General features: G+C 36.9%; 4 protein-coding genes and 2 pseudogenes across 6 annotated transcripts; 1 reads left to right on the forward strand and 5 right to left on the reverse strand.

The window, feature by feature from the left end:
• The first annotated feature begins 1423 nt into the window (after positions 1–1423).
• Positions 1424–3409, forward strand: LOC125195203 (uncharacterized). Its single transcript, XM_089069705.1, has 4 exons — positions 1424–2543; positions 2632–2847; positions 2985–3107; positions 3252–3409. The coding sequence occupies exons 1-4, from the start codon at positions 1446–1448 to the stop codon at positions 3300–3302; spliced, it is 1488 nt and encodes a 495-aa protein (XP_088925831.1). The 5' UTR covers positions 1424–1445; the 3' UTR covers positions 3303–3409.
• A 253-nt stretch (positions 3410–3662) lies between these two features.
• Positions 3663–6005, reverse strand: LOC148929258 (G-type lectin S-receptor-like serine/threonine-protein kinase At1g11330). Its single transcript, XM_089069980.1, has 7 exons — positions 5540–6005; positions 5350–5445; positions 5039–5241; positions 4751–4961; positions 4438–4675; positions 4206–4356; positions 3663–4127 (listed from the first exon to the last, which is right to left on the reverse strand). The coding sequence occupies exons 1-7, from the start codon at positions 5940–5942 to the stop codon at positions 3816–3818; spliced, it is 1614 nt and encodes a 537-aa protein (XP_088926106.1). The 5' UTR covers positions 5943–6005; the 3' UTR covers positions 3663–3815.
• A 647-nt stretch (positions 6006–6652) lies between these two features.
• LOC148929259 (putative G-type lectin S-receptor-like serine/threonine-protein kinase At1g61610 pseudogene) lies at positions 6653–7224 on the reverse strand (annotated as a pseudogene).
• Positions 7225–8001: 777 nt separating this feature from the next.
• On the reverse strand, positions 8002–11001 carry LOC125195206 (G-type lectin S-receptor-like serine/threonine-protein kinase At1g11330). Its single transcript, XM_089069978.1, has 7 exons — positions 9937–11001; positions 9743–9850; positions 9424–9629; positions 9126–9336; positions 8793–9030; positions 8559–8703; positions 8002–8475 (listed from the first exon to the last, which is right to left on the reverse strand). The coding sequence occupies exons 1-7, from the start codon at positions 10967–10969 to the stop codon at positions 8161–8163; spliced, it is 2256 nt and encodes a 751-aa protein (XP_088926104.1). The 5' UTR covers positions 10970–11001; the 3' UTR covers positions 8002–8160.
• A 6-nt stretch (positions 11002–11007) lies between these two features.
• Positions 11008–17363, reverse strand: LOC125195204 (G-type lectin S-receptor-like serine/threonine-protein kinase At1g11300; annotated as a pseudogene). Its single transcript, XR_016137741.1, has 9 exons — positions 15944–17363; positions 15754–15852; positions 15449–15654; positions 15158–15368; positions 14844–15081; positions 14641–14764; positions 14277–14533; positions 11697–11856; positions 11008–11109 (listed from the first exon to the last, which is right to left on the reverse strand). The product of XR_016137741.1 is annotated as a G-type lectin S-receptor-like serine/threonine-protein kinase At1g11300 (transcript).
• Positions 17364–17925: 562 nt separating this feature from the next.
• Positions 17926–21133, reverse strand: LOC125194263 (G-type lectin S-receptor-like serine/threonine-protein kinase At1g11300). 2 transcript variants are annotated; one of them, XM_089069977.1, is made up of 7 exons: positions 19834–21133; positions 19651–19749; positions 19306–19511; positions 19015–19225; positions 18684–18921; positions 18450–18594; positions 17926–18364 (listed from the first exon to the last, which is right to left on the reverse strand). In XM_089069977.1, exons 1-7 carry the CDS (start codon positions 21116–21118, stop codon positions 18068–18070), a joined length of 2481 nt encoding a protein of 826 aa, XP_088926103.1. In that variant the 5' UTR covers positions 21119–21133; the 3' UTR covers positions 17926–18067. The 2 variants fall into 2 exon arrangements, with proteins under 2 accessions (XP_088926103.1, XP_047948348.2); XM_048092391.2 differs by having other exon boundaries at positions 19306–19514.
• Positions 21134–21549: the final 416 nt, after the last annotated feature.

Here is a 21549-nt window from a genome sequence, read left to right on the forward strand (position 1 = left end):
CTCTCTTTCTTTATCCAAGAAAATAAAAGAATAGAATTCAGTCATTCAGTATCTCATTTTTTAAATTTGGATATATGTTCATACAACAAAAATTAAATCATCATGGGTGCACAACTAAAAATTATTTAAAGAGTAGATACAAAGTTGTAGATGGGAACGTACAGTTCATGTTTGTAAATATTTGAACTTGCGAATTCAACACAGCAACACATATTTCGTCGTAGGGACTCCCTCAAATATGATTAATTATGAATTTTTAATGCTACTTTTGAATTGAACTGTTGACCACAAAGAAGTTGTACTACTACGGAGTAGATGAGTGAACGAATGGATTATGCTCAAACTTGAAAAGCAACATGCATTTTACGAGTGTATCAAGAGCCAAAAAGAAGCAGCAGCATATATATGGTCTTCTAAAATTATTGTTATGATGTGCGAGGAAAAGAATTTGTAATTAAAAACTTCAAAAGCAACATGCATTCCACACATTTATCTTTACTCTCTCTACAAAATATGAATCCGATTCCGGATGAAAATTCTGTTCTCTGTCGGGGCATTAATGTGGTTGTAAATGCACTGCCGGAAATTAAATCTTGCGTGCGAAACTTTTTTGTAATTAAGGAGCAAGTAAAATGTGTTTTCTACTAGTAGTAAATTAAATTTTGAAAATTAAAAAAATGTTGCAATTCAGCTCAATTCCAGCACACGATTCTACCAACAATTGATAACAGATAAAATAAAGACGAGAATTAGGTAATTGGATTAATACTAGTAGTTGATAAGAGTCACAAAATGAGAAAAGAATAGCAGCAAAGTCAGTAGGCAGTTAAGTTAAGATAATTGCAAATCCTAGCCCAATTGATGGAGATACAATTGAGAGATGTGATATACTCATCCGCTTCTTAGTCTAGGATGATAATTATTCCCTGCATCATGGTGTATGGCTAGTCATGCATGCAACATAAAAACCCGCCAAAATTGGATGAAACTAACCGCTACTATATTAGAATCATCCCAACTGAATTCTAACTCCACAACAACCGTTCACCAATCTCTCTCTCTCTCTGCTGATACACTCAAAATTAACCACTGCATGCGCCTTTTTCTGTGCTGCTGTTTTCGCTCCCTTTTGGAGGAAATGCAAACCATCGCTGTGGAGGATTCTAGCATTCTTGCTATCGGAGGAGGAATGCTTGCCCATTTCTGAAAACTTTCATATCACTCTCACGGTAACTCCAACTTAGGATTTCCTTATTTTTCTGCTGAAACTTGGATTCTTGTCGATTAATATCCGTGTATTTCCTTCTTTTAGTGCGTTTCTTTTATAATTACTTTCTTGGTTTTGCCTATCGGTGAATGAGCGATTTTTCATTCTGAGTTGGGTGTTTTGTTTGTGACAGTTGGGATTTCAGCATAGTTTTCTTGAAGATTTTGATTGTGGGGAGATGGAATTAGATTTTCCTAAGACAAAAGCTGGTGAATTGAAAGAGAAGTCGTTAAGGACTACTCTCCAGTATGTTCAAGCACAGGGGCATCCATATGTCGAGATTAGGGAAGAGGGCAAGAAGAACCGCTTGATCTTATTTTGTATGTTGTGTCCTGCACCTTGCCATAGTGATTCTTGCTTGTTTGAACACTTGAAGGGCCGTAGGCACACTCAAAGACTAGCCACTGCGCAACTTACACTGCTCAAACCAAATCCATGGCCCTTCAATGATGGTATGATTTTCTTCCATGATCAGCAAACTAAAACTGTACCTGCTTCGGACCGTGGGAAAAACAAGTTGGTAGATGTACGTAGTAGTAATGTTGGACCGGTTGCTAGTGCACAGAGTTCCCTGAAGATTAAGGACAACACCAATCGTGATAAAAAATCCAGTAGTTCTACCTTGGGTGGTGATAAAACTGGTGGGATGCTAGTTATTCCCGACGTTATGCAAAAAGGCAAGGCTTCTGATTTGGTGGTGAGGCATATTGGAGTTGGAAGAATTGGTGCCAGGTTTGGGTATAGGCATGGAGGCTCCAGTCAAGTTTGTAGAGTATGGTGTGGATGGCTAGGGAATGTGGATTCCACCACTGAGGATGTTGCTAGGACTCCTAAGCATGAATTTTCTATTGTTACCTTTTCTTACGACTATAACTTGGGGCGGCAGGGGTTAGTTGATAGTGTCGATTATATGCTTTCATCAGTTCCTGGTATAGAACCTGAGAAAATTCGCCCTCGTAGAGGCAGGAAGAGGAAGTTAGTTTCTGATCCAAAGAATATAAGTAAGGCTTTAAGAATTCAAGATCACTCTTCTGGGAAAGAGTCTCAGTCTTCAAAAAGTTCAAAGTCAAACGTGCTGTTCACCAGAGATGAAGATAGATTGGCTCGCATTATTGCGAGCAAGACTCTGAGGAAACGATTAAGAAAACGATACCGTTTTTATGCTAAGAGGGAATGTCGGATATGCAGAAAGAGGATGGTGCTGGACAAAGATGTTGCTGCTCTGTTAAATTGGAAGACTGGAATGCTTGTATGCAGTAGTAGAAATCCTCATGGGGTTGGACAACATCTCACCTTCTCTTTTTTCACTATTTAGCTAGTATTTGATATTTCTCCAAATTAATACTCATTTATTTGGTATACAGCTATTCCATGTGTATCACATATCCTGTCTCATTCAATGGTTACTGCACTTTGAGGCTGAGTTTGCTTTTGATGATCAGAATGAAATCAAAATGGCTAAAGCCAAGAAAGATGGGGAGAAGGACCCAATTTGCTCGGCATTCTGTCCTGAATGCCAAGGCACTGGTATAATAGTGAAAGGGAATGAACGCGAGAACCTACATGCCTCTCTTAATCAGGTTCTTTATTTCCTACTACAACTTTGTTTCTGTATCTGAACCTTCACTATTTATATCACTTCTTCAAATTCTTTGCATTTTTTTGGCAAGGTTTTTTTCTTTACTATTGCTAAATGTTTATTCTGTTTTCATTCTAGATCATGGAATATACGCACAAAATGTGTGAGGCTCGCAGTGCTTGGATAACAAGTCCAGAAATGTTGGATAACTGCTCAATTGGTTTTCATTTCCCTCAGGCATACTATGATCCAAGATATCAGGTGAAGGCTGTCTGATCTTTATTATACTACAATTTATGCCAATTGCATGCCTATACTAGCTAGGTAATTTTATTTGTGCACACAACTATGGTGTGAAATATGGCATTGATGCTAACAAATATAATTTGATTGTTTATATTTCAGGAAGATGTACAACAACTGAAAATACTGCACTTCTATCGAGCAATTGAGTAGATGGGTTTGCGGCGATGACAGTTCGAACTGGATACAACTTAGGTTCTTACGTACATTGGATTTGCTTACATCTGTTTGTTGTAAATACATTGCAATCTTTTGTGAAGATTTACTATGAAGTTCTCCTCACATATTCAACTGTGAGGCTATCAGATGTCATCCAATATTGCCATTGATTCTATTTGCAATATATTCTTTTTTTTTGGATAGGCTAATGAATATTAGTATAAAGTCCGCATCACAGTGGGCTCGAACCCGAGGCCAAAGGACTCGAACCTGAGACCTTTGGCCTCAGGCATTACCAATTAGTTTAGAAGTCCTAATTGTTAAAAAGGATATGCAGTCTTTTGGATTAGCTACTGAAGAATAATTGTCTAGGTTATTATCTTGCCACAACTAAACTGAACTCAACATCTATACATAACATATTGTATTCCACTAATCAACCATATCAAACAACATACACAATCAGCTCTTCAATATCCATAAATATAGTTAAAGAAGGTAATAAGGTCACCTTCCTTGATCAACTGATGAAAATGTGACTTCATTAACAGAGCATTTACCTAAACTCTTGGAAGAGGACTCTGTGGACTGAGAGGTCTGCATACCAAGAAATGCTGGCTGCTTCGGGTGAGGAAGCTCCACGATCTCACAGCTAAGCATCGACAGCACTGTAGAAGTGTTAGGCCTATCTGCAGCCATTTCTTGCACACACAGTAGACCTACATTTGCATATCTCAAGATATCATCTTCCATTCCACTATCATATATGGCTGGATCCATCACATTCACAATCTTTCCTTGATTCCACAACTTCCAAGCCTGTTCTGATCCACAAGAGTACAGAAAGTTAGATTAAAAATGAAAATCTGTTAAAATATGCAGAAACAAAGAGCTTACATAAGCTGTAAGAAAGAGTTGTTGATCTTCATGATAAAAACTCGAGTTCTTCTTTCCACTCACAATCTCCAATAGTAGGACGCCAAAGCTATAGACATCAGATTTTTCAGAAAATATTCCACGTAGTGCGTATTCTGGGGGCATATACCCACTGCAACCATGAATCAAGATTAGCATGGAAAAAATAAATTGTGCTTGAATATGTTATTTTACATGAATGACAAGTGCTCACTATGTCCCAACAACCCTTGTTGTATTGGCCTGATCATCCTTACCACCAAAAATCCTTGCCATACCAAAGTCGGAGATTTTAGGGTTAAAAACCTCATCCAACAAGATATTACTTGCCTTGAGATCTCTATGAATAATCTTTAACCTTGAATCGCGATGTAGGTAAAGCAGGCCTCGGCAAATTCCCTCAATAATAGACTTGTGTGTTTGCCAATTAAGAAAGTCGTATTTATGGGAACCTAAAAAAAAGTAATTTGAACCATCATAGAACAACTCCTAACACGGAATACCAATCAAGAGCATCACAGAAATACCAAAGACATAAGCATCCAAGCTTCCATTGGGCATGTATTCATAAACTAGCAGTTTTTCTTCCGACTCGACACAGCAACCAAGAAGTCTAACAAGATTGCGGTGCTGAAGCCTAGAAATCACCTCAACCTCATTCATGAACTCCTCCACCCCTTGGTTTGATGATCTTGCTAGTCTTTTTACAGCAATTTCTACTCCATTTGGCAATTTCCCCTGAAAACCAGTTATGATATTACATTTCTTACGGCAGACTACAGAGTGAAGAGACGTCTTGAGAGAAGAAGAACTACTCTGTAAACAGAACCAAAGCCACCCTGTCCGAGCTTATTGGTGCGATCAAAATTTTCTGTTGCATTTGAGAGCACCATAAATGTAAATACGGGTAGCTCCTCAAGTTTAACTCCATGTTTATCATGTTTGAGAATCCTTTCTTCAGAGTATCCTGTATCACTATCAATTGTTCTGAAGAACAGCACTTTAGCTATATGTTTTCCTGCTGCATAAAGTTAACATAAGACCAGACAATAAGTTGTGTGAGAGAGAATCAAGTTGAGAATAAACACATGTGTATGTTGAGAATCAATTTGCACGAACATATTACCTTTGTATTTCAACAAAAAGTATGCACACACAGCAACAAGTATAAATCCCAAAACTATTGCTATCGCAATAGTTGTTGTGTGGTCTTTCCTCTTATCTGCTGAAAATCAGAGGAAGCAAATTAATGAACTTAAACAACAAACATCATTATATCAGAAGTGTGCAGAATGGTATATAAAGGGATGAATTACCTAGTTCCGAATGTGCCAATCGAACGTACAAGTCATCACCACCATCAGTCAACTTTTGAGTATCAGTTAAGTTATTCGTCCAGTGCAGACATCCAATTCCAGGAGGAACTGCATAAGCTATACAAGAACAATTACTCAAGCACGCGTCCCTGCATTCTCCTTCAGAAAAGGGAAACAATTTAAAATGATCCGGCAACTTTACTCCCTCCGCCTTCAGAAACTCATCTTGTTTACCCACAGAATTGTTATGTTCACATTGTAGGGCAGTTATCCTTGTACATCCACTAGTCCAGTTTCCGGCTTCCCACTCATCTATGCTTCTGGGCCTGAAGCCCCGAAAGCAGGAACATATTGGCCTGTTTTGAGCATCACAGCTTCCAAAAGGTCCACATTTACCATACATATAACACTCATTATCTGTCGTTGTCCATGTTAAATCCCACCCTTTCTTCTCATCAGACCACAACTTCAACTCTAGACTCCCTGAAGAGTTTAAGAAACCGTATCTAATTTGGGATGGATTTGCCATGGTAAACAAATAAATATATATTTTATACTCATCTTAGTATTGAAATATACATTGCATATGACTTTTGTCCAAATATTGTTAAAAAAAAGTGATGAGGAAGGTATTATCAAATATTATAAACAAATAAATATATATATTTTATACTCATCTTAGTATTGAAATATACATTGCATATAACTTTTGTCCAAATATTGTTGAGTTTCCACGATTAATTATTTAGTTGACTGTAATGTAATAGAAATGAAAGTACAATTTCTCATTGCTCAACACATACAACATACTCATCTTTTTTTTTCAAATTTAACTATCCTCGTGATCTTAAAACAATACTCTCTTCGTTCATTATTAGAAGTCTCATTTAAGTTTGGCATAAGTTTTATGAAGAAATATAAAGGGAAGTGGTTGAGAAAAAATAGTGGAATGTGAAACTGAAACTCATTTTTATATACTTATAATAAAATGTGAGTGCAATGAGTTAGTGAATAGTAAGATGTATGTACTACCTATTATTTATAGTAAAAGTGAACCAGGACTCCTAATGACAGATGGATGGAATATTAATTAATTAAAAAAACAATAATAATTATTATTATTAGTATTTTTTAAATTTTATTTTTATTTTATTTTCAGCACCGGCTTATTCGATTTTCTGGTTCCGCCACTGCTCCCAAACATTCGTATTATTATTGGACTCATCTTGCAGAACCAGATTCCCTGTATTTAAGAGCACAACACTACGATTGACAACAGAAGGCGAAAGATTCGTAGACCACACAATTTCTTTTCGACCATCTAAGACCACAAGATTGCCATCTGATGATATCTGAAACGTTCCAGAGGAGTCATTGAGAGGCTTGTTTCTATTAGCTACCCATACAACAGTCATTACCGGGAGATTGTACATGATACCGAGGTAACGGAGAGTGTTGTTTGGAGGGCTGAAGAAACTCAAATTGAATCTATTTCCATCAGAAATCAAAGCTTCAGAATCCCTAAGAGATTCATTAGCTCTTATGGTATCGAAGGCTGCAGAAGACATATAGAAACAAGACAACATGTAGATAAATAATTGGAGCACACAACATGGCAAGTTTTTATGGTAGCTGAACCCCATGATTGCTTGTTCTTCACTTGCTAGTACTAACACTAATCTGCAACTCAGAGGAAAAAATTCAGATATTTAGATATCAAATAATTGGCAATGTTATCAGACTTTTCTTTGATGTTTATAATTGTATTTATGTCCACAAAAGTTTCTGATGAAGGTTTGATTAATTTGCAAGTGTCAATGTCACAGCTGTATCCTATTGATACCTGTTGAGATGAGTAAACAAAAACGAATTTTATTACTTTTGGAGGGATCAGCTTCCCCAAATGTCACAGCTGTATCTCTTTGCAAGTGTCAATGTCACAGCTGTATCTCTTTCACTCGCACTTAGTCAATGGAAACTTGTTTTGGAGGGATCAGCTTCCCCAAACATATAACGCAATTATACTACACAACCTATATTACTTTTCTACTCCATTCTCAATTATTCAGTATATATCTCCCCTAAGTATAAAAAAGTGTACTAATAAAGTAATAATGCTATAAACATGTCATAAAATGAGGTTGATATGACTTGTGAGTTCATGATTTGTTATGCAATATTACCCCATCTTCGTCTCAGCGTCATTTTGTTCAATAATTAGGAAAAAAATTAAAAAAAAATTATTTTGCAAAAGATTGAAAATGGGATTGAAAATACAAAATGAATATAAATTCAGATCTATATGTTCTTTAAACCAAAACTTCTCACAGTTCTTACCTAACTTTGTATGTCCTGATTTGAAAGTATACAAGGAAAGGAATTATGCAAGAATGACTCCCACTGTAATTTGTCACTGGTGATTGGTGAAGGCTTGGAATATAGGAATATGTTATACTACTATACAAGAATGATTATCACTGCAAATGTTTATTTGAATAAAATAATTTAGACTAAGAATTGTTTAAATCAAACACATCCACACCCGAAGCCTGGCAAATGAAGGAAACAACAATATGTACAGGCAACCAATTGTATCAGATATACATACATGATCAGCTCTTTCACCTTTCTTCAACTACCGAAATAGTCGTATCATTTACAGAAACTTTACTTGACCTCTTGGTAGAGGACTCTGCTGATTGAGAGCTCTGCATCCCAAAAAATGCCGGCTGCTTCGGGCAAGGAAGCTCTACGATCTCACAGCTAAGCATCGACAGGGCTGTAGCCATGTTAGGCCTATCTGCTGCCATTTCTTGCACACACAGCAGACCTACATTACCATATCTCACTATGTCATCTTCCATTCCACTATCATATTCATATATGGCTGGATCCATCAAATTTACTATCTTTCCTTCGTTCCACAATTTCCATGTCTGTTCGATATCCACAATACAACAAAAAATTAATATGACATAAAAATATAAATATGTTACATTTACATAACAAAGCTACTTACAAAAGCTGTAAGGGAGAGTTGCTGATCATAAAAACTGGAGTGTTTCTTTCCACTCACAATCTCTAATAATAGGACTCCAAAGCTATAGACATCAGATTTTTCTGAGAATGTTCCGTGAAGTGCGTATTCCGGGGGCATGTAGCCACTGCAACCAATGAATTCATGATCAGGATGACAACAACAAATTTCTGTCAGAAAATATTTACTTGAGTGAGGAAATCAATGAGTGCTCACAATGTTCCAACAACCCTTGTTGTATTGGCTTGATCGTCATTTCCACGAAAAATCCTTGCCATACCAAAGTCGGAAATTTTAGGGCTCAATGCCTCATCCAACAAGATATTACTCACCTTGAGATCTCTGTGAATAATCTTTAACCTTGAATCCCGATGTAGATATAGCAGGCCTCGACTAATCCCCTCAATGATAAGTTTGCGTGTTTTCCAAGTAAGAAGGTTATGCCTACGTGAACCTGAGAAAAGTTATCCGAACTATCACAGATTAAAGAACAAATTAATTGAATTTTTTCTTCGACAATGTGAAATCAGCTTCGGCATCTAGACATACCAAAGAGATAGGCATCCAAGCTTCCATTGGGCATGTATTCATAAACAAGCAGTTTTTCTTCAGACTCGACACAGCAACCAAGAAGTCTAACAAGATTGCGGTGCTGAAGCCTCGAATTCACCTCAACCTCATTCATGAACTCCTCCACCCCTTGGTTTGAGGATCTTGCTAGCCTTTTTACAGCAATTTCTACACCACTTGGCAATTTCCCCTATAAACCAGCAAATGAATCACATTCCATATTATAGATTACAGAGACTGAGAATGTCTAAGTAAATCTTGAAAGAAGAAGTAATACTTTGTAAACGGGTCCAAAGCCACCCTGTCCGAGCTTATTGGAGCAATCAAAATTTTCTGTAGCATTTGAGAGCATCATAAATGTAAATACAGGTAACTCCTCAAGTTTAACTCCATGCTTATCATGTATGGGTGCCATCTCTTCAGAATATCCTCTATCATCAATTTCCTTACTTTTGATGAATAGCAATCTACTTATAAGCTTCCCTGCTGTTGAAAATTAAAATAAGACCATAAAATGTGTTTTATGTGTGGAGAGACATGTTATATAGAATGACAAAACTGATAAAGACTTGTGTCTGCTGGATGAATATATTTACCTCTATATTTCGACAACAATTTCAGAGCACATATAGCAACAAGTATAAACCCTAAAACCACTGATATTACAATAATTGTTTTGTGCTCTTGCTTTTTTTTCTTCCTTTCTGAAAATCGGAGGAAACAAACGAATGAACTTAAACATTGATGTTAGTTAACCTTCATGTAAATGGCAAAGAAAGGGTTGAATTACCTAGTTCTGAACGTGCCAACCGAATGTTCAAATCATCACCCCCATAAGTCAAACTCTGAGTATCGGTTAAGTTATGAGTCCAGTGCAGACATCCAATTCCAGGAGGAACAGCATAGGCTATACAAGAACAATTAGTCAAGCATGTTTTCCAGCATTCTCCTTCAGAAAAGTTAAAAAATTCAAAATGATCCGGCAACTTTAATCCCTCAAGCTTCAGAAATCCATCTTGTTCACATTGGAGGTGAGTTTTCCTAGTGCATCCACTAGTCCAGTTTCCAGCGTTCCACTCCTCTTTGCTTGTTGGGATGAAACCCCGAAAACAGGAACATATTGGCCTGTCTTGAGCATTACAACTTCCGAAAGGTCCACACTTACCATACATGTAACACTCGTTACTTGTTGATGACCAATCAATGCTCCACCCTTTCTTCACATCAGACCACACCTTCTGCTCTAGACTCCCTAAAGAGTTCAAGGAATAGTGGAACAAAACAGATGGATACGGATGGGTAAATATTGCATATGCAGTTCCTGGAGAGTCAGTGACTACCTTAACTCCATAACCATCGTCCCAGGCCATGTCCGGAATCCCAGTGAATATACTACCATTCCATGGACCACTGCGCCAAAAAGGATCATCATTCTTCCAAACAAACGACTGAGGAACGTTTGAAGGCTCAATGGTCATGGTGAAACTTCCAGGTGTGGGATCATTAGGACTTGTCCATGACGTCAGTATATTCTTCTCGTTCATACCCAAACCTGTAATCTTCATCTTCTCTAACCAAGAGTCGGAAGCATGCTGGAAGCTCTCCCAAACATATGTGTTATTGTTGGAGTCGTCTTGCAGAACCAGATTGCCTGTATCTAAGAGCACAGCGCTACGATTGGCAACAGAAGTCGAAAGATTTGTCGACCACACAATTTCCTTTTGACCATCCAAGATAACAAGATTACCATCAGATGATATCTGAAATGTTCCAGAGGAATCATTGAGAGGCTTATTTCTATTAGCTACCCATACAACAGCCATCTACGGGATATCGAACATGATACCGACATACCAGAGGCTGCGATTTGGTGGGCTGAAAAAACTCAGTTTGAATCTACTTCCACTAGAAATCAAAGATTTAGAGCCGGTGAGAGATTCATTAGCCCTTATGGTGTCAGTGGCTGCAGCAATGACAAGGAAACAAGACACCATCAGTAAAAGGAGGTGAAGATCATGATATGGCAAGTCTCTGAAAGCCATGAGTCTTGGATTCAGATAATATGAGGTGATGAAACTGATTATCTTTCTTGTTACTATATGTGTTTTTTTGTTAAACATGGAGAGTGCAACAAGAAAGCTAAAATTATCAATATATAAAAGAGATGTGCTGAATCTGATTGTACAAATACCAGCATAACATAACAGTGACTTATATTTGATGGGCTACAAAAAAACGCAATGTGGATCTATTTCCATTACAAAAAAACTTTACAGTCACTCTGAATTCATTAGCCCTTATGGAGTTATGGTGTCCATGACTAGGTTGACACTGTTGTGCAGTTTCATAGCTGATGTTTCAGAATTTAGAGGTCAAGTAATTGAAATTTTCATTCTCTATAACACAAAAAATATTCAGGCCAGTCTACATTTTAAGTTTTTATATTGGTTATATTTATAAAAATCCTCTCCCTTTCCCATTTCCTCACCAAAAAATAAAGGAAAGTTGAATACAATAGCCATTAAAAGATTGTGATAAATCAGTACTCACCTCTAAATCCAGACCCAGGGTAACACGTCCTCACATCTTGCCGGATTTAGCATTCGCGGTAAATTCAATTGACTGTTTCTGATATTTGAATTCTTCACTCATCTCCTCAATAATATTGTTGTACTCACGTATCATTCATTCAGCTGAGCTGTTCTTTACTCTAAGTGAGACGACGAAATATATTAAGGTCAAGAGTAAAGGGTAAATGTGGTCCTGCCGTTTTATCAATTTGGTCCTTAACATTATCATTTTGATTTTTGGTCCCTCACAAATAAACTCGGACCCGAATCGGTCCTCACTTAACAGAACCGTCAAAAAATAGACGGTGATTGCAATTTGATTATATTAAATTATTAATGATAATTAATTATACCTAATAATAATTATTAATTTCTATTAAATTATAAATTATTCATTTCGTTTTGCAACTGATACTATCTTGTTTCCAATTTTGCTAATAGGAAAAGAATTATAATTAGATATAATTAATTACCATTAGTAATTTAATATAGTCAAATTGCGGTCATCGTCTATTTTTTGACGATTCTGTTAAGTGAGGACCGATTCGGATCCGAGTTTATTTGTGAGGGACCAAATAATAAAAAAGATTATGTTAAAGACCAAATTGATAAAACGACCATATGTTAGAGACCATATTTGACCTATACTCTAAGGTCGATTACAATGATTTTTCAGCCTTAATCAAACCTATGAAAAAGTCACCCAAAATTAAGTCAACTGAAAGATCAATTAGAACGATTTTTTTTAGATCCCATACTGAAATCCAAACATGAAAATTGACTATCCAAGGGTTAAATAAGCATGATACGAGGTAAGGAAATTTGGACTGCTCTTTTCTTATATGGTCTTCTAAATTACTCTCAGGATGTGTGAAGGAAAAGACTTGTAATTAGTTTTCCAAGGTAAGGTCCAAAATTATATAGTATCAGAAATTCGGCTAAAAGTAATGCAAAAAAAAAAAAAAAAAAAAAAAAAAAAAAAACATTTCACTTCCGTTTGCAAGCCAAAATTTTTGAAATTAATATAGTGAGTATCTAATTTATATTAGTAGGAGGATATTAAAAAAAAATTGATTGAAGGGAGATGGAAAGCAATGGTAGTTTCAAGAGCACAGGGGCATCTATATGTTGATCTTTTTCTGTACTAGTATGTGTCTTGCACTTGCACCTTGCTATGTTGATTCATATGTTTGTTTGATCACTTGAAATGCCATTTGTACACAGAAAGACTAGCCACTGCTCAAACAAGTTAGTTATATGCTTCCATTGATTCCACATTCAGAGGATAGTGGCTCTTCTAGTGGCAACCTTTTCTGATCCATTTCATATAAATGAGGCCTTAAGAAATTGCTGCATTCTCGCATTATTTCGAGCAAGACTAGAGGAAACAGTTAAGAAAACAATGCCGTATGCCAACAGAAAATACTACCGAACAAAGATGTTGCTGCAGGAAGACTGGAAAGCTCATATGCAGTAGTAGAAATCACGGCTACTCTAATGAAACAATGCTGTGCACTATATAGGTTTCGCAGACAGTCTTTAGCCGGACAACTTAGGATTTTTACGTACATTGTATTTGCTTACATCCGTTCGTTGTCCATCTTACAAATTCAACTGTGTAACTCTTTAATGGGGTTAATTCTATTTGTGTTCTAGGATACAATAGCCATTCCATCTTAATACTGCGTTTTTTTTAGCTTCCCACTTTGGGAGAAACGCATGTCCGTCATGCGTCTTCCGTTAATGAAACGCATCACATTCATGCGTCTTAGGGAAAGACGCATGACCGTCGTGCGTCTTTAAATTTTTTAATTTTTTTATTGAAAGACGCATGAGGGTCATGCGTCTTTCCCTAAGACGCATGAGGGTCATGCGTCTCTATTTTGAACATAAATCGCGACAGACAGAGGCAGAATACCATTCTGTGAAAGATGAGAGAAAAAAAGGAGGCAGCGCGACTTTGAGCCAATTTCCGGCGATTTCGTTAATTTTGCCGGCGATTTCTTCCATCTTGTCGTTATATTTAGGTAAGTTTATCTCTTACTCTTAATTATTGAATAATATTGTTAGATTAGGTTGGTTGTCCCTAATTTATTAAATTAGGGTTCATAGGAAAAAAATTGTCCCTAATTTTTGTATTTGTTATATTTTCTTATGCAGAAATCATGCAAATATTTGTGAGTTTGTATTGGGGTGGTAAAATAGTTCAACTTCCACACTTGGGTATTTGTTATGATCCACCTCGGGCGAGAGGCTCCATTATATTGAATTCGTGCGTTTCGTATTCTGAATTAGTTGCAATGATATGTGGTGCAATGAGAATAGATATGAATCAACACGTCATTCAAATATCATGGAGACATTGTCTAGTCTTTGCATCCACTATGAGTTATATATGTACTGAGATTTACACTGATCAAAGTGTGGAGTTTATGATCAGTGTAAATCTCAGTACATATATAACTCATAGTGGATGCAAAGACTAGACAATGTCTCCATGATATTTGAATGACGTGTTGATCAACTGAGGAAAAAGTGACATCATTAACAGAGCATTTACTTGAACTCTTGGTAGAGGACTCTGTGGATTGAGAGGTCTGCATCCCAAGAAATGCTGGATGCTTTGGGCGAGGAAGCTCCGCGATCTCACAACTAAGCATCGACAACACTTTAGACATGTTAGGCCTATCTGCAGCTGTTTCTTGCAAACAAAAAACCTATATTTGCATATCTCAAGATATCATCTTCCATTCCACTATCATATATAGCTGGATCCAGCATATTCACAATCTTTCCTTGATTCCACAACTTCCAAGCCTGTTGTGATCCACAAGAGTACAGAAAGTTAGATTAAAAATATGAAAATCTTTTAAAATATGCAGAAACAAAGAGCTTATATAAGCTGTAAGAAAGAGTTGTTGAACTTCATCATAAAAACTCGAGTTCTTCTTTCCAGTCACAATTTCCAATAGTAGGATGCCAAAGCTATAGACATCAGATTTTTCAGAAAATATTCCACCAAGTGCATATTCCGGGGACATATAGCCACTGCAACCATGAATCAAGATCATCATGACAAAAATAAATTTTTGTTTGAAATATTAGTATTTGAATGACTGGTGCTCACTATGTCCCAACAACCCTTGTTGTGTTGGCTTGATCATCCGTGCCACCAAAAATCCTTGCCATACCAAAGTCGGAGATTTTAGGGTTAAACACCTCATCCAACAAGATATTACTTGCCTTGAGATCTCTATGAATAATCTTTATCCTTGAATCACGATGTAGGTAAAGCAGGCCTCGACAAATCCCCTCAATAATTAATTTGCGTGTTTGCCAATTAAGAAAGTCATGCTTATGGGAACCTAAAAAAGGTTATTTGGAACCATCATATGCAGTAGTGTAATTAAATAGTATACTTGAATTTGGGCATTGACATACCAAAGAGATAGGCATCCAAACTTCCATTAGGCATATATTCATAAACTAGCAGTTTTTCTTCAGACTTCACACAGCAACCAAGAAGTCTAACAAGATTGCGGTGCTGAAGCCTCGAAATCACTTCAATCTCATTCATGAACTCCTCCACCCCTTGGTTTGAGGATCTTGCTAGTCTTTTTACAGCAATTTCTACACCATTTGGCAATCTCCCCTGAAAATCAGTTATGAAATCACATTTCTTATTACAGACTACAAAAAGTAAAAGGTACATCTTGAAAGAAGAAGAACTACTCTGTAAACAGAACCAAAGCCACCCTGTCCGAGTTTATTGGTGCGATCAAAATTTTCTGTTGCATTTGAGAGCACCATAAATGTAAATACGGGAAACTCTTCAAGTTCAACTCCATGCTTATCATGTTTAAGAACCCTTTCTTCATAATATCCTGTATCACTGTCATTGGTTCTGAAGAATAGCACTTTAGCTATATGTTTTCCTGCTGCATAAAATAAGACCAGATAGTAAGTGTGTGTGAGAGAGAACCAAGTTGAGAATAAAACTTGTGTGTGTTGATAATCAATTTGCACAACTTTATTACCTCTGCATTTCAGTAAAAAGTAAGCACACACAGCAACAAGTATAAATCCCAAAACTGCTGCTATCACAATAATTGTTCTGTGGTCTTTCCTCTTATCTGCTGAAAATCAAAGGAAGCAAATGACTGAACAGAAACAACAAAATTCATTCTATCAGAATTGTACAAAATGGAAAATAAAGGGATGAAGTACCTAGTTCTGAATGTGCCAGTCGAATGTACAAGTCATCACCACCATTAGTAAACTTTTGAGTATCAGTTAAGTTATGAGTCCAGTGCAGACATCCAATTCCAGAAGGAACTGCATAAGCTATACAAGAACAATTAGACAAGCACACGTCCCCGCATTCTCTTTCAGTAAAGGGAACCCATATAAAATGATCCGGTAACTTTACTCCCTCCGTCTTCAGAAACTCATCTTGTTCACCCACAGAATTGTTTTGTTCACATTGGAGGCCAGTTATCCTTGTGCATCCACTAGTCCAGTTTTCTGCCTCCCACTCAACCTTGCTTCTTGGCATGAATCCCCGAAAGCAGGAACATATTGGCCTGTCTTGAGCATCACAGCTTCCAAAAGGTCCACATTTACCATACATATAACACTCATTATCTGACGTTGACCATGTTACATCCCACCCTTTCTTCTCATCAGACCACACCTTCTCCTCTTGACTCCCTAAAGAGTTTAACATAGCGTATGCAATTACAGATGAATTGGGAAGTGTAAACATTTCATATGCAGTTCCTGGAAGACCAGTGACAACATGCGTTCCATAATGATAGTCAGATCTCATGTGTGGAATCCCAGTATAGATCTGTCCATTCCATGGACCACTGCGATAATAAGGATTGTCATCCTTCCAAATAAATGACTGAGGGATGTCTAAAGGCTCAATTGTCACGGTGAAACTTCCAGGTGCCGGATCATCAGGACTTTTCCACGATGTTAGTATATTCTTTTCGTTCCTACTCAAATCTGTAAGAATCTTCATCTTCTCTAACCAGGAATCAGAAGCATGTTGGAAGCTCTCCCAAACATACGCGCTATTATTGGAGTCATCTTGCAGAACCAGATTCCCTGTATTCAAGAGCACAACGCTGCGATTGACAACAGAAGGTGAAAGATTCGTAGACCACACAATTTCTTTTCGACCATCCAAAACCACAAGATTGCCATCTGATGATATCTGAAACGTTCCAGAGGAGTCATTGAGAGCCTTGTTCCGATTAGCTACCCATACAACAGTCATCACAGGCAGATTGTACATGATACCGAGGTAGCGGAGATTGCTGTTTGGAGGGCTGAAGAAACTCAATTTGAATCTATTTCCATCAGAAATCAAAGCTTCGGAATCCCTGAGATATTCATCAGCTCTTATGGTATCGATGGCTGCAGAAAACATACAGAAACAAGACAACATGTAGAAAAATAATTGGAGCACATAACATGGCAAGTTTTTATGGTAGCTCAGCCCCATGATTTCTTGTTCCTCAATTGTTAGTGAAAACACTAACCTGCATCTCAGAGAAAAAAATCAGATATTTAGAGATCAAATAAATGGCAATGTTATCAGACTTTTCTTTGATATTTGTATTTGTATCTATGTCCACAAATGTTTTTTGACCAGGGTTTGTAAGTGTCAATGTCACAACTATAGTCTACTTAACAAAAACGAATTTTCCATTTACCTACATATTTCTCTTTCAGTCGCACTTATTCCAATGGAAACTTGTTTTCATGGGATCAAACATAGAATTTAGATACACTACTATATTACTTTTCTACTCCGTTCTCAGATATTTTATACATATATGGAGTATATCCTTTTAGTATAAAAATATGTACAAATAATGATATAAACATGTCTTAAGTGAGTTCATGATTTATAATGCAAATTTTAGCCCATCTTTGTCTCAGCGTCATTTTTTCAATCACAACAACAATTAATAATATTTTATATTTATTTACAAAATATTGAAATGTAACTGAAATTACGAAATGAATATAAATTCAGGACCTGTATAATTTTACCAAACCAAAAATTCTCACAATTCTTACCTAACTTGTATGTTCTGATTTGAGATCAGTATGCTAGGAAAGGAATTATGACTCCCACTTGAATTTGTCACTGGTTTCAGGCTTGCAATACAGGAATATAATATATGCAAAAATGATTCACACAGTAAATGTTTATTTTTCTAGAATAATTTAGATTAAGAACTGTTTGAAGAAAACATAATTCACCCCTGAAGCCTGGCAAATGAAGGTAACAACAAAATGTACAGGATCAAATAAACATACATAACCAGGCTCTTTTTACCTTCCTTCAACTACAGAAATAGTCACTTCATTTACAGAAACTTTACATGACCTATTGGTAGAACTCTGCGTTGCAACGAATGCAGGCTGCTTCGGGCGAGGAAGCTCTACAATCTCACAGTTAAGCATCGAAAGCGCTGTAGCCATGTTAGGCCTATCTGCTGCCATTTCTTGCACACACAACAAACCTACATTACCATATCTCACTATGTCATCTTCCATTCCACTGTCATCTTCATATATGGCTGGATCCATCAAATTTACTATCTTTCCTTCATTCCATAATTTCCATGCCTGTTTGATATCCACAATATAACAAAAAATTTAATATAACATATAAATTGAAAATATGTTACATTTCCATAACAAAGCTACTTACATAAGCTGTAAGGAAAAGCTGCTGATCATCAAAACTGGAGTGTTTCTTTCCACTCACAATCTCTAACAATAGGACTCCAAAGCTGTAGACATCAGATTTTTCTGAGAATGTTCCGTGAAGTGCATATTCCGGGGGCATGTAGCCGCTGCAACCAATGAATTCATGATCAGGATGTCAACAACAAATTTCTGTTTGAAAATATATACTTGAGTGAGGAAGTCAATGAGTGCTCACAATGTTCCAACAACCCTCGTTGTATTGGCTTGATCGTCATTTCCACAAAATATCTTTGCCATACCAAAGTCGGAAATTTTAGGGCTTAACGCCTCATCCAACAATATATTACTTGCCTTGAGATCTCTATGAATAATCTTTAACCTTGAATCCCGATGTAGGTAAAGCAGGCCTCTACAAATCCCCTCAATGATAAGTTTGTGTGTTTTCCATGTAAGAAGGTTATGTCTATGTGAACCTGAGAAAGGTTATCCGAACCATCATAGATTAAAGAACAAATTAATTGAATTATTTACTTCAACAAAGTGATACTTGGGCATCATAGACATACTGAAGAGATAGGTATCTAAGCTTCCATTGGGCATATATTCATAAACAAGCAGTTTTTCTCCAGAGTCGACACAGCAACCAAGAAGTCTAACAAGATTGCGGTGCTGAAGCCTAGAAATCACCTCAACCTCATTCATGAACTCTTCAACCCCTTGGTTTGATGATCTTGCTAGCCTTTTCACAGCAATTTCTACACCATTTGGCAATTTCCCCTATAAACCAGCAATGGAATCACATTCACATAGAGTATAAAAATTGAAAATATTTTAAGTAAACTTGAAAGAAGATATACTTTGTAAACAGGACCAAAGCCACCTTGTCCGAGCTTGTTGGTGCAATCAAAATCTTGTGTTGCATTTGAGAGCATCGTAAATGTAAATAGAGGTAACTCATCAAGTTTAACTCCATGCTTATTATGTATGCGTGCCATTTCTTCAGAATATCGTTTATCAGTTCCCTTGGTTTTGACGAACAGCAATCTACTTATAAGCTTCCTCGCTGCTGAAAAATAGAATAAGACAATAAAATGTGTTGTATGTGGAGAGAGACATGTTATACAGAATGACAACAATTGATAAAAACTTGTGACATGTTATACAGAATGACAACAATTGATAAAAACTTGTGTCATATTTACCTCTATGTTTTAACAACATTTTCAGCACACATATAACAAGTATAAACCCCAAAACCACTGTTGTTACAACAATTGTTCTGTGCACTTGCTTCTTCTTATCTGAAAATCAGAGTAGACAAACAAACGAACTTAAACAACAATTAGTTCAACTTCTTGTGCGTGGGAAATAAAGGGATGAAGTACCTATTTCTGAATGTGCTAATCGAATGTACATTTCATCACCACCATAATTTAACTTGTGAGTATCAGTTAAGTTATTCGTCCAGTGCAGACATCCAATTCCAGGAGGAATTGCATAAGCTATACAAGAACAATTAGTCAAGCACCCGTCCCTGCATTCTTCTTTAGAAAAGGGAAACGATATAAAATGATCCGGCAACTTTACTCCCTTCGTCTTCAGAAACTCATCTTGTTTAACCGCAGAATTGTTATGTTCACATTGGAGGCCAGTTATCCTTGTGCATCCACTGGTCCAGTTTCCTGCCTCCCACTCAACCTTGCTTCTTGGCATGAATCCCCGAAAGCAGGAACATATTGGCCTGTCTTTAGCATCACAGCTTCCAAAAGGTCCACATTTACCATACATATAACATTCATTATCTGCCGTTGACCATGTTACATCCCACCCTTTCTTCTCATCAGACCACACCTTCTCCTCTACACTCCCTGAAGAGTTTAAGATAAAGTACAAAATTATAGACGAACTGGGAAGTGTAAGCATTTGATATGCAGTTCCTGGAGGACCAGTGACAACATGAGTTCCATAATGATAGTCAGATCTCATGTGTGGAATCCCAGTATAGATCTGTCCATTCCATGGACCACTGCGATAATAAGGATTGCCATCCTTCCAAATAAATGACTGAGGGATGTCTAAAGGCTCAATTGTGACGGTGAAACTTCCAGGTGCCGGATCATCAGGACTTGTCCACGATGTTAGTATATTCTTTTCATTCCTACTCAAATCTGTAAGAATCTTCATCTTCTCTAACCATGAATCAGAAGCATGTTGGAAGCTCTCCCAAACGTACGCGTTATTATTGGAGTCATCTTGCAGAACCAGATTCCCTGTATTCAAGAGCACAACGCTACGATTGACAACAGAAGGTGAAAGATTCGTAGACCACACAATTTCTTTTCGACCATCCAAGACCAAAAGATTGCCATCTGATGATATCTGAAACGCTCCAGAGGAGTCATTGAGAGGCTTGTTCCGATTAGCTACCCATACAACAGTCATCACAGGAAGATTGAACATGATACCGAGGTAGCGGAGAGTGCTGTTTGGAGGGCTGAAGAAACTCAATTTGAATCTATTTCCATCAGAAATCAAAGCTTCAGAATCCCTGAGATATTCATCAGCTCTTATGGTATCGATGGCTGTAGAAAACATACAGAAACAAGACAAGATGAGGAAAAATAGTTGGAGCACATAACATGGAAAGTTATTATAGTAGCAGAACCCCATGACTTCTTGTTCTTCACTTGCTAGTACTAACACTAATATGCATCTCAGAGAAAATTTAGAGGTCTAATGTTATCAGAATTTTCTTTGATAGTTATATTTGTATTTATGTCCACGCTTTTGGTCAAGGTTTGATTAATTTGTAAGTGTCAATGTCACAACCGTAGTCTAGTCAACAAAAACGAATTTTCCATCTACCTGCTACATATTTTTCTTTCAGTCGCACTTATTCCAATGGAAACTAGTTTTCATGGGTCAAGCATAGAATTCAGACACACTAGTATATTATTTTACTACTGACTACTCCATTCTCAGTTATTTCCCTATATATCCTTTTAGTATAAATTTTTTTACAAATAATGATATAACCATTTCTTAAGTTAGTTCCATAAGTTATTATGCAAATTTTAGCCCATCTTTGTCTCAGCGTCATT

Source organism: Salvia hispanica, chromosome 4, assembly GCF_029641045.1.
Source record: "Salvia hispanica isolate PSC_SH4W2 chromosome 4, Shi_PSC_v1, whole genome shotgun sequence".
Lineage (NCBI taxonomy): Eukaryota > Viridiplantae > Streptophyta > Magnoliopsida > Lamiales > Lamiaceae > Salvia > Salvia hispanica.

Coding starts and splice junctions, on each gene's coding strand:
- LOC125195203 (XM_089069705.1), top strand. CDS start 1,446: ATGGAATTAGATTTTCCTAAGACAAAAGCTGGTGAATTGAAAGAGAAG. Junction 2,848..2,984: donor TACATGCCTCTCTTAATCAG/GTTCTTTATTTC, acceptor TTTTCATTCTAG/ATCATGGAATATACGCACAA. Junction 3,108..3,251: donor ACTATGATCCAAGATATCAG/GTGAAGGCTGTC, acceptor TTTATATTTCAG/GAAGATGTACAACAACTGAA.
- LOC148929258 (XM_089069980.1), bottom strand. CDS start 5,942: ATGTATGGTAAATGTGGACCTTTTGGAAGCTGTGATGCTCAAAACAGG. Junction 4,676..4,750: donor CTTGGATGCTTATGTCTTTG/GTATTTCTGTGA, acceptor ACTTTTTTTTAG/GTTCCCATAAATACGACTTT. Junction 4,128..4,205: donor AACTCTTTCTTACAGCTTAT/GTAAGCTCTTTG, acceptor GGATCAGAACAG/GCTTGGAAGTTGTGGAATCA.
- LOC125195206 (XM_089069978.1), bottom strand. CDS start 10,969: ATGGCTGTTGTATGGGTAGCTAATAGAAATAAGCCTCTCAATGATTCC. Junction 9,337..9,423: donor GCTTTGGACCCGTTTACAAA/GTATTACTTCTT, acceptor GCTGGTTTATAG/GGGAAATTGCCAAGTGGTGT. Junction 8,704..8,792: donor ACAAGGGTTGTTGGAACATT/GTGAGCACTCAT, acceptor CATTGGTTGCAG/TGGCTACATGCCCCCGGAAT.
- LOC125194263 (XM_048092391.2), bottom strand. CDS start 21,118: ATGGGGTTCTGCTACTATAATAACTTTCCATGTTATGTGCTCCAACTA. Junction 19,226..19,305: donor GCTTTGGTCCTGTTTACAAA/GTATATCTTCTT, acceptor GCTGGTTTATAG/GGGAAATTGCCAAATGGTGT. Junction 18,595..18,683: donor ACGAGGGTTGTTGGAACATT/GTGAGCACTCAT, acceptor CATTGGTTGCAG/CGGCTACATGCCCCCGGAAT.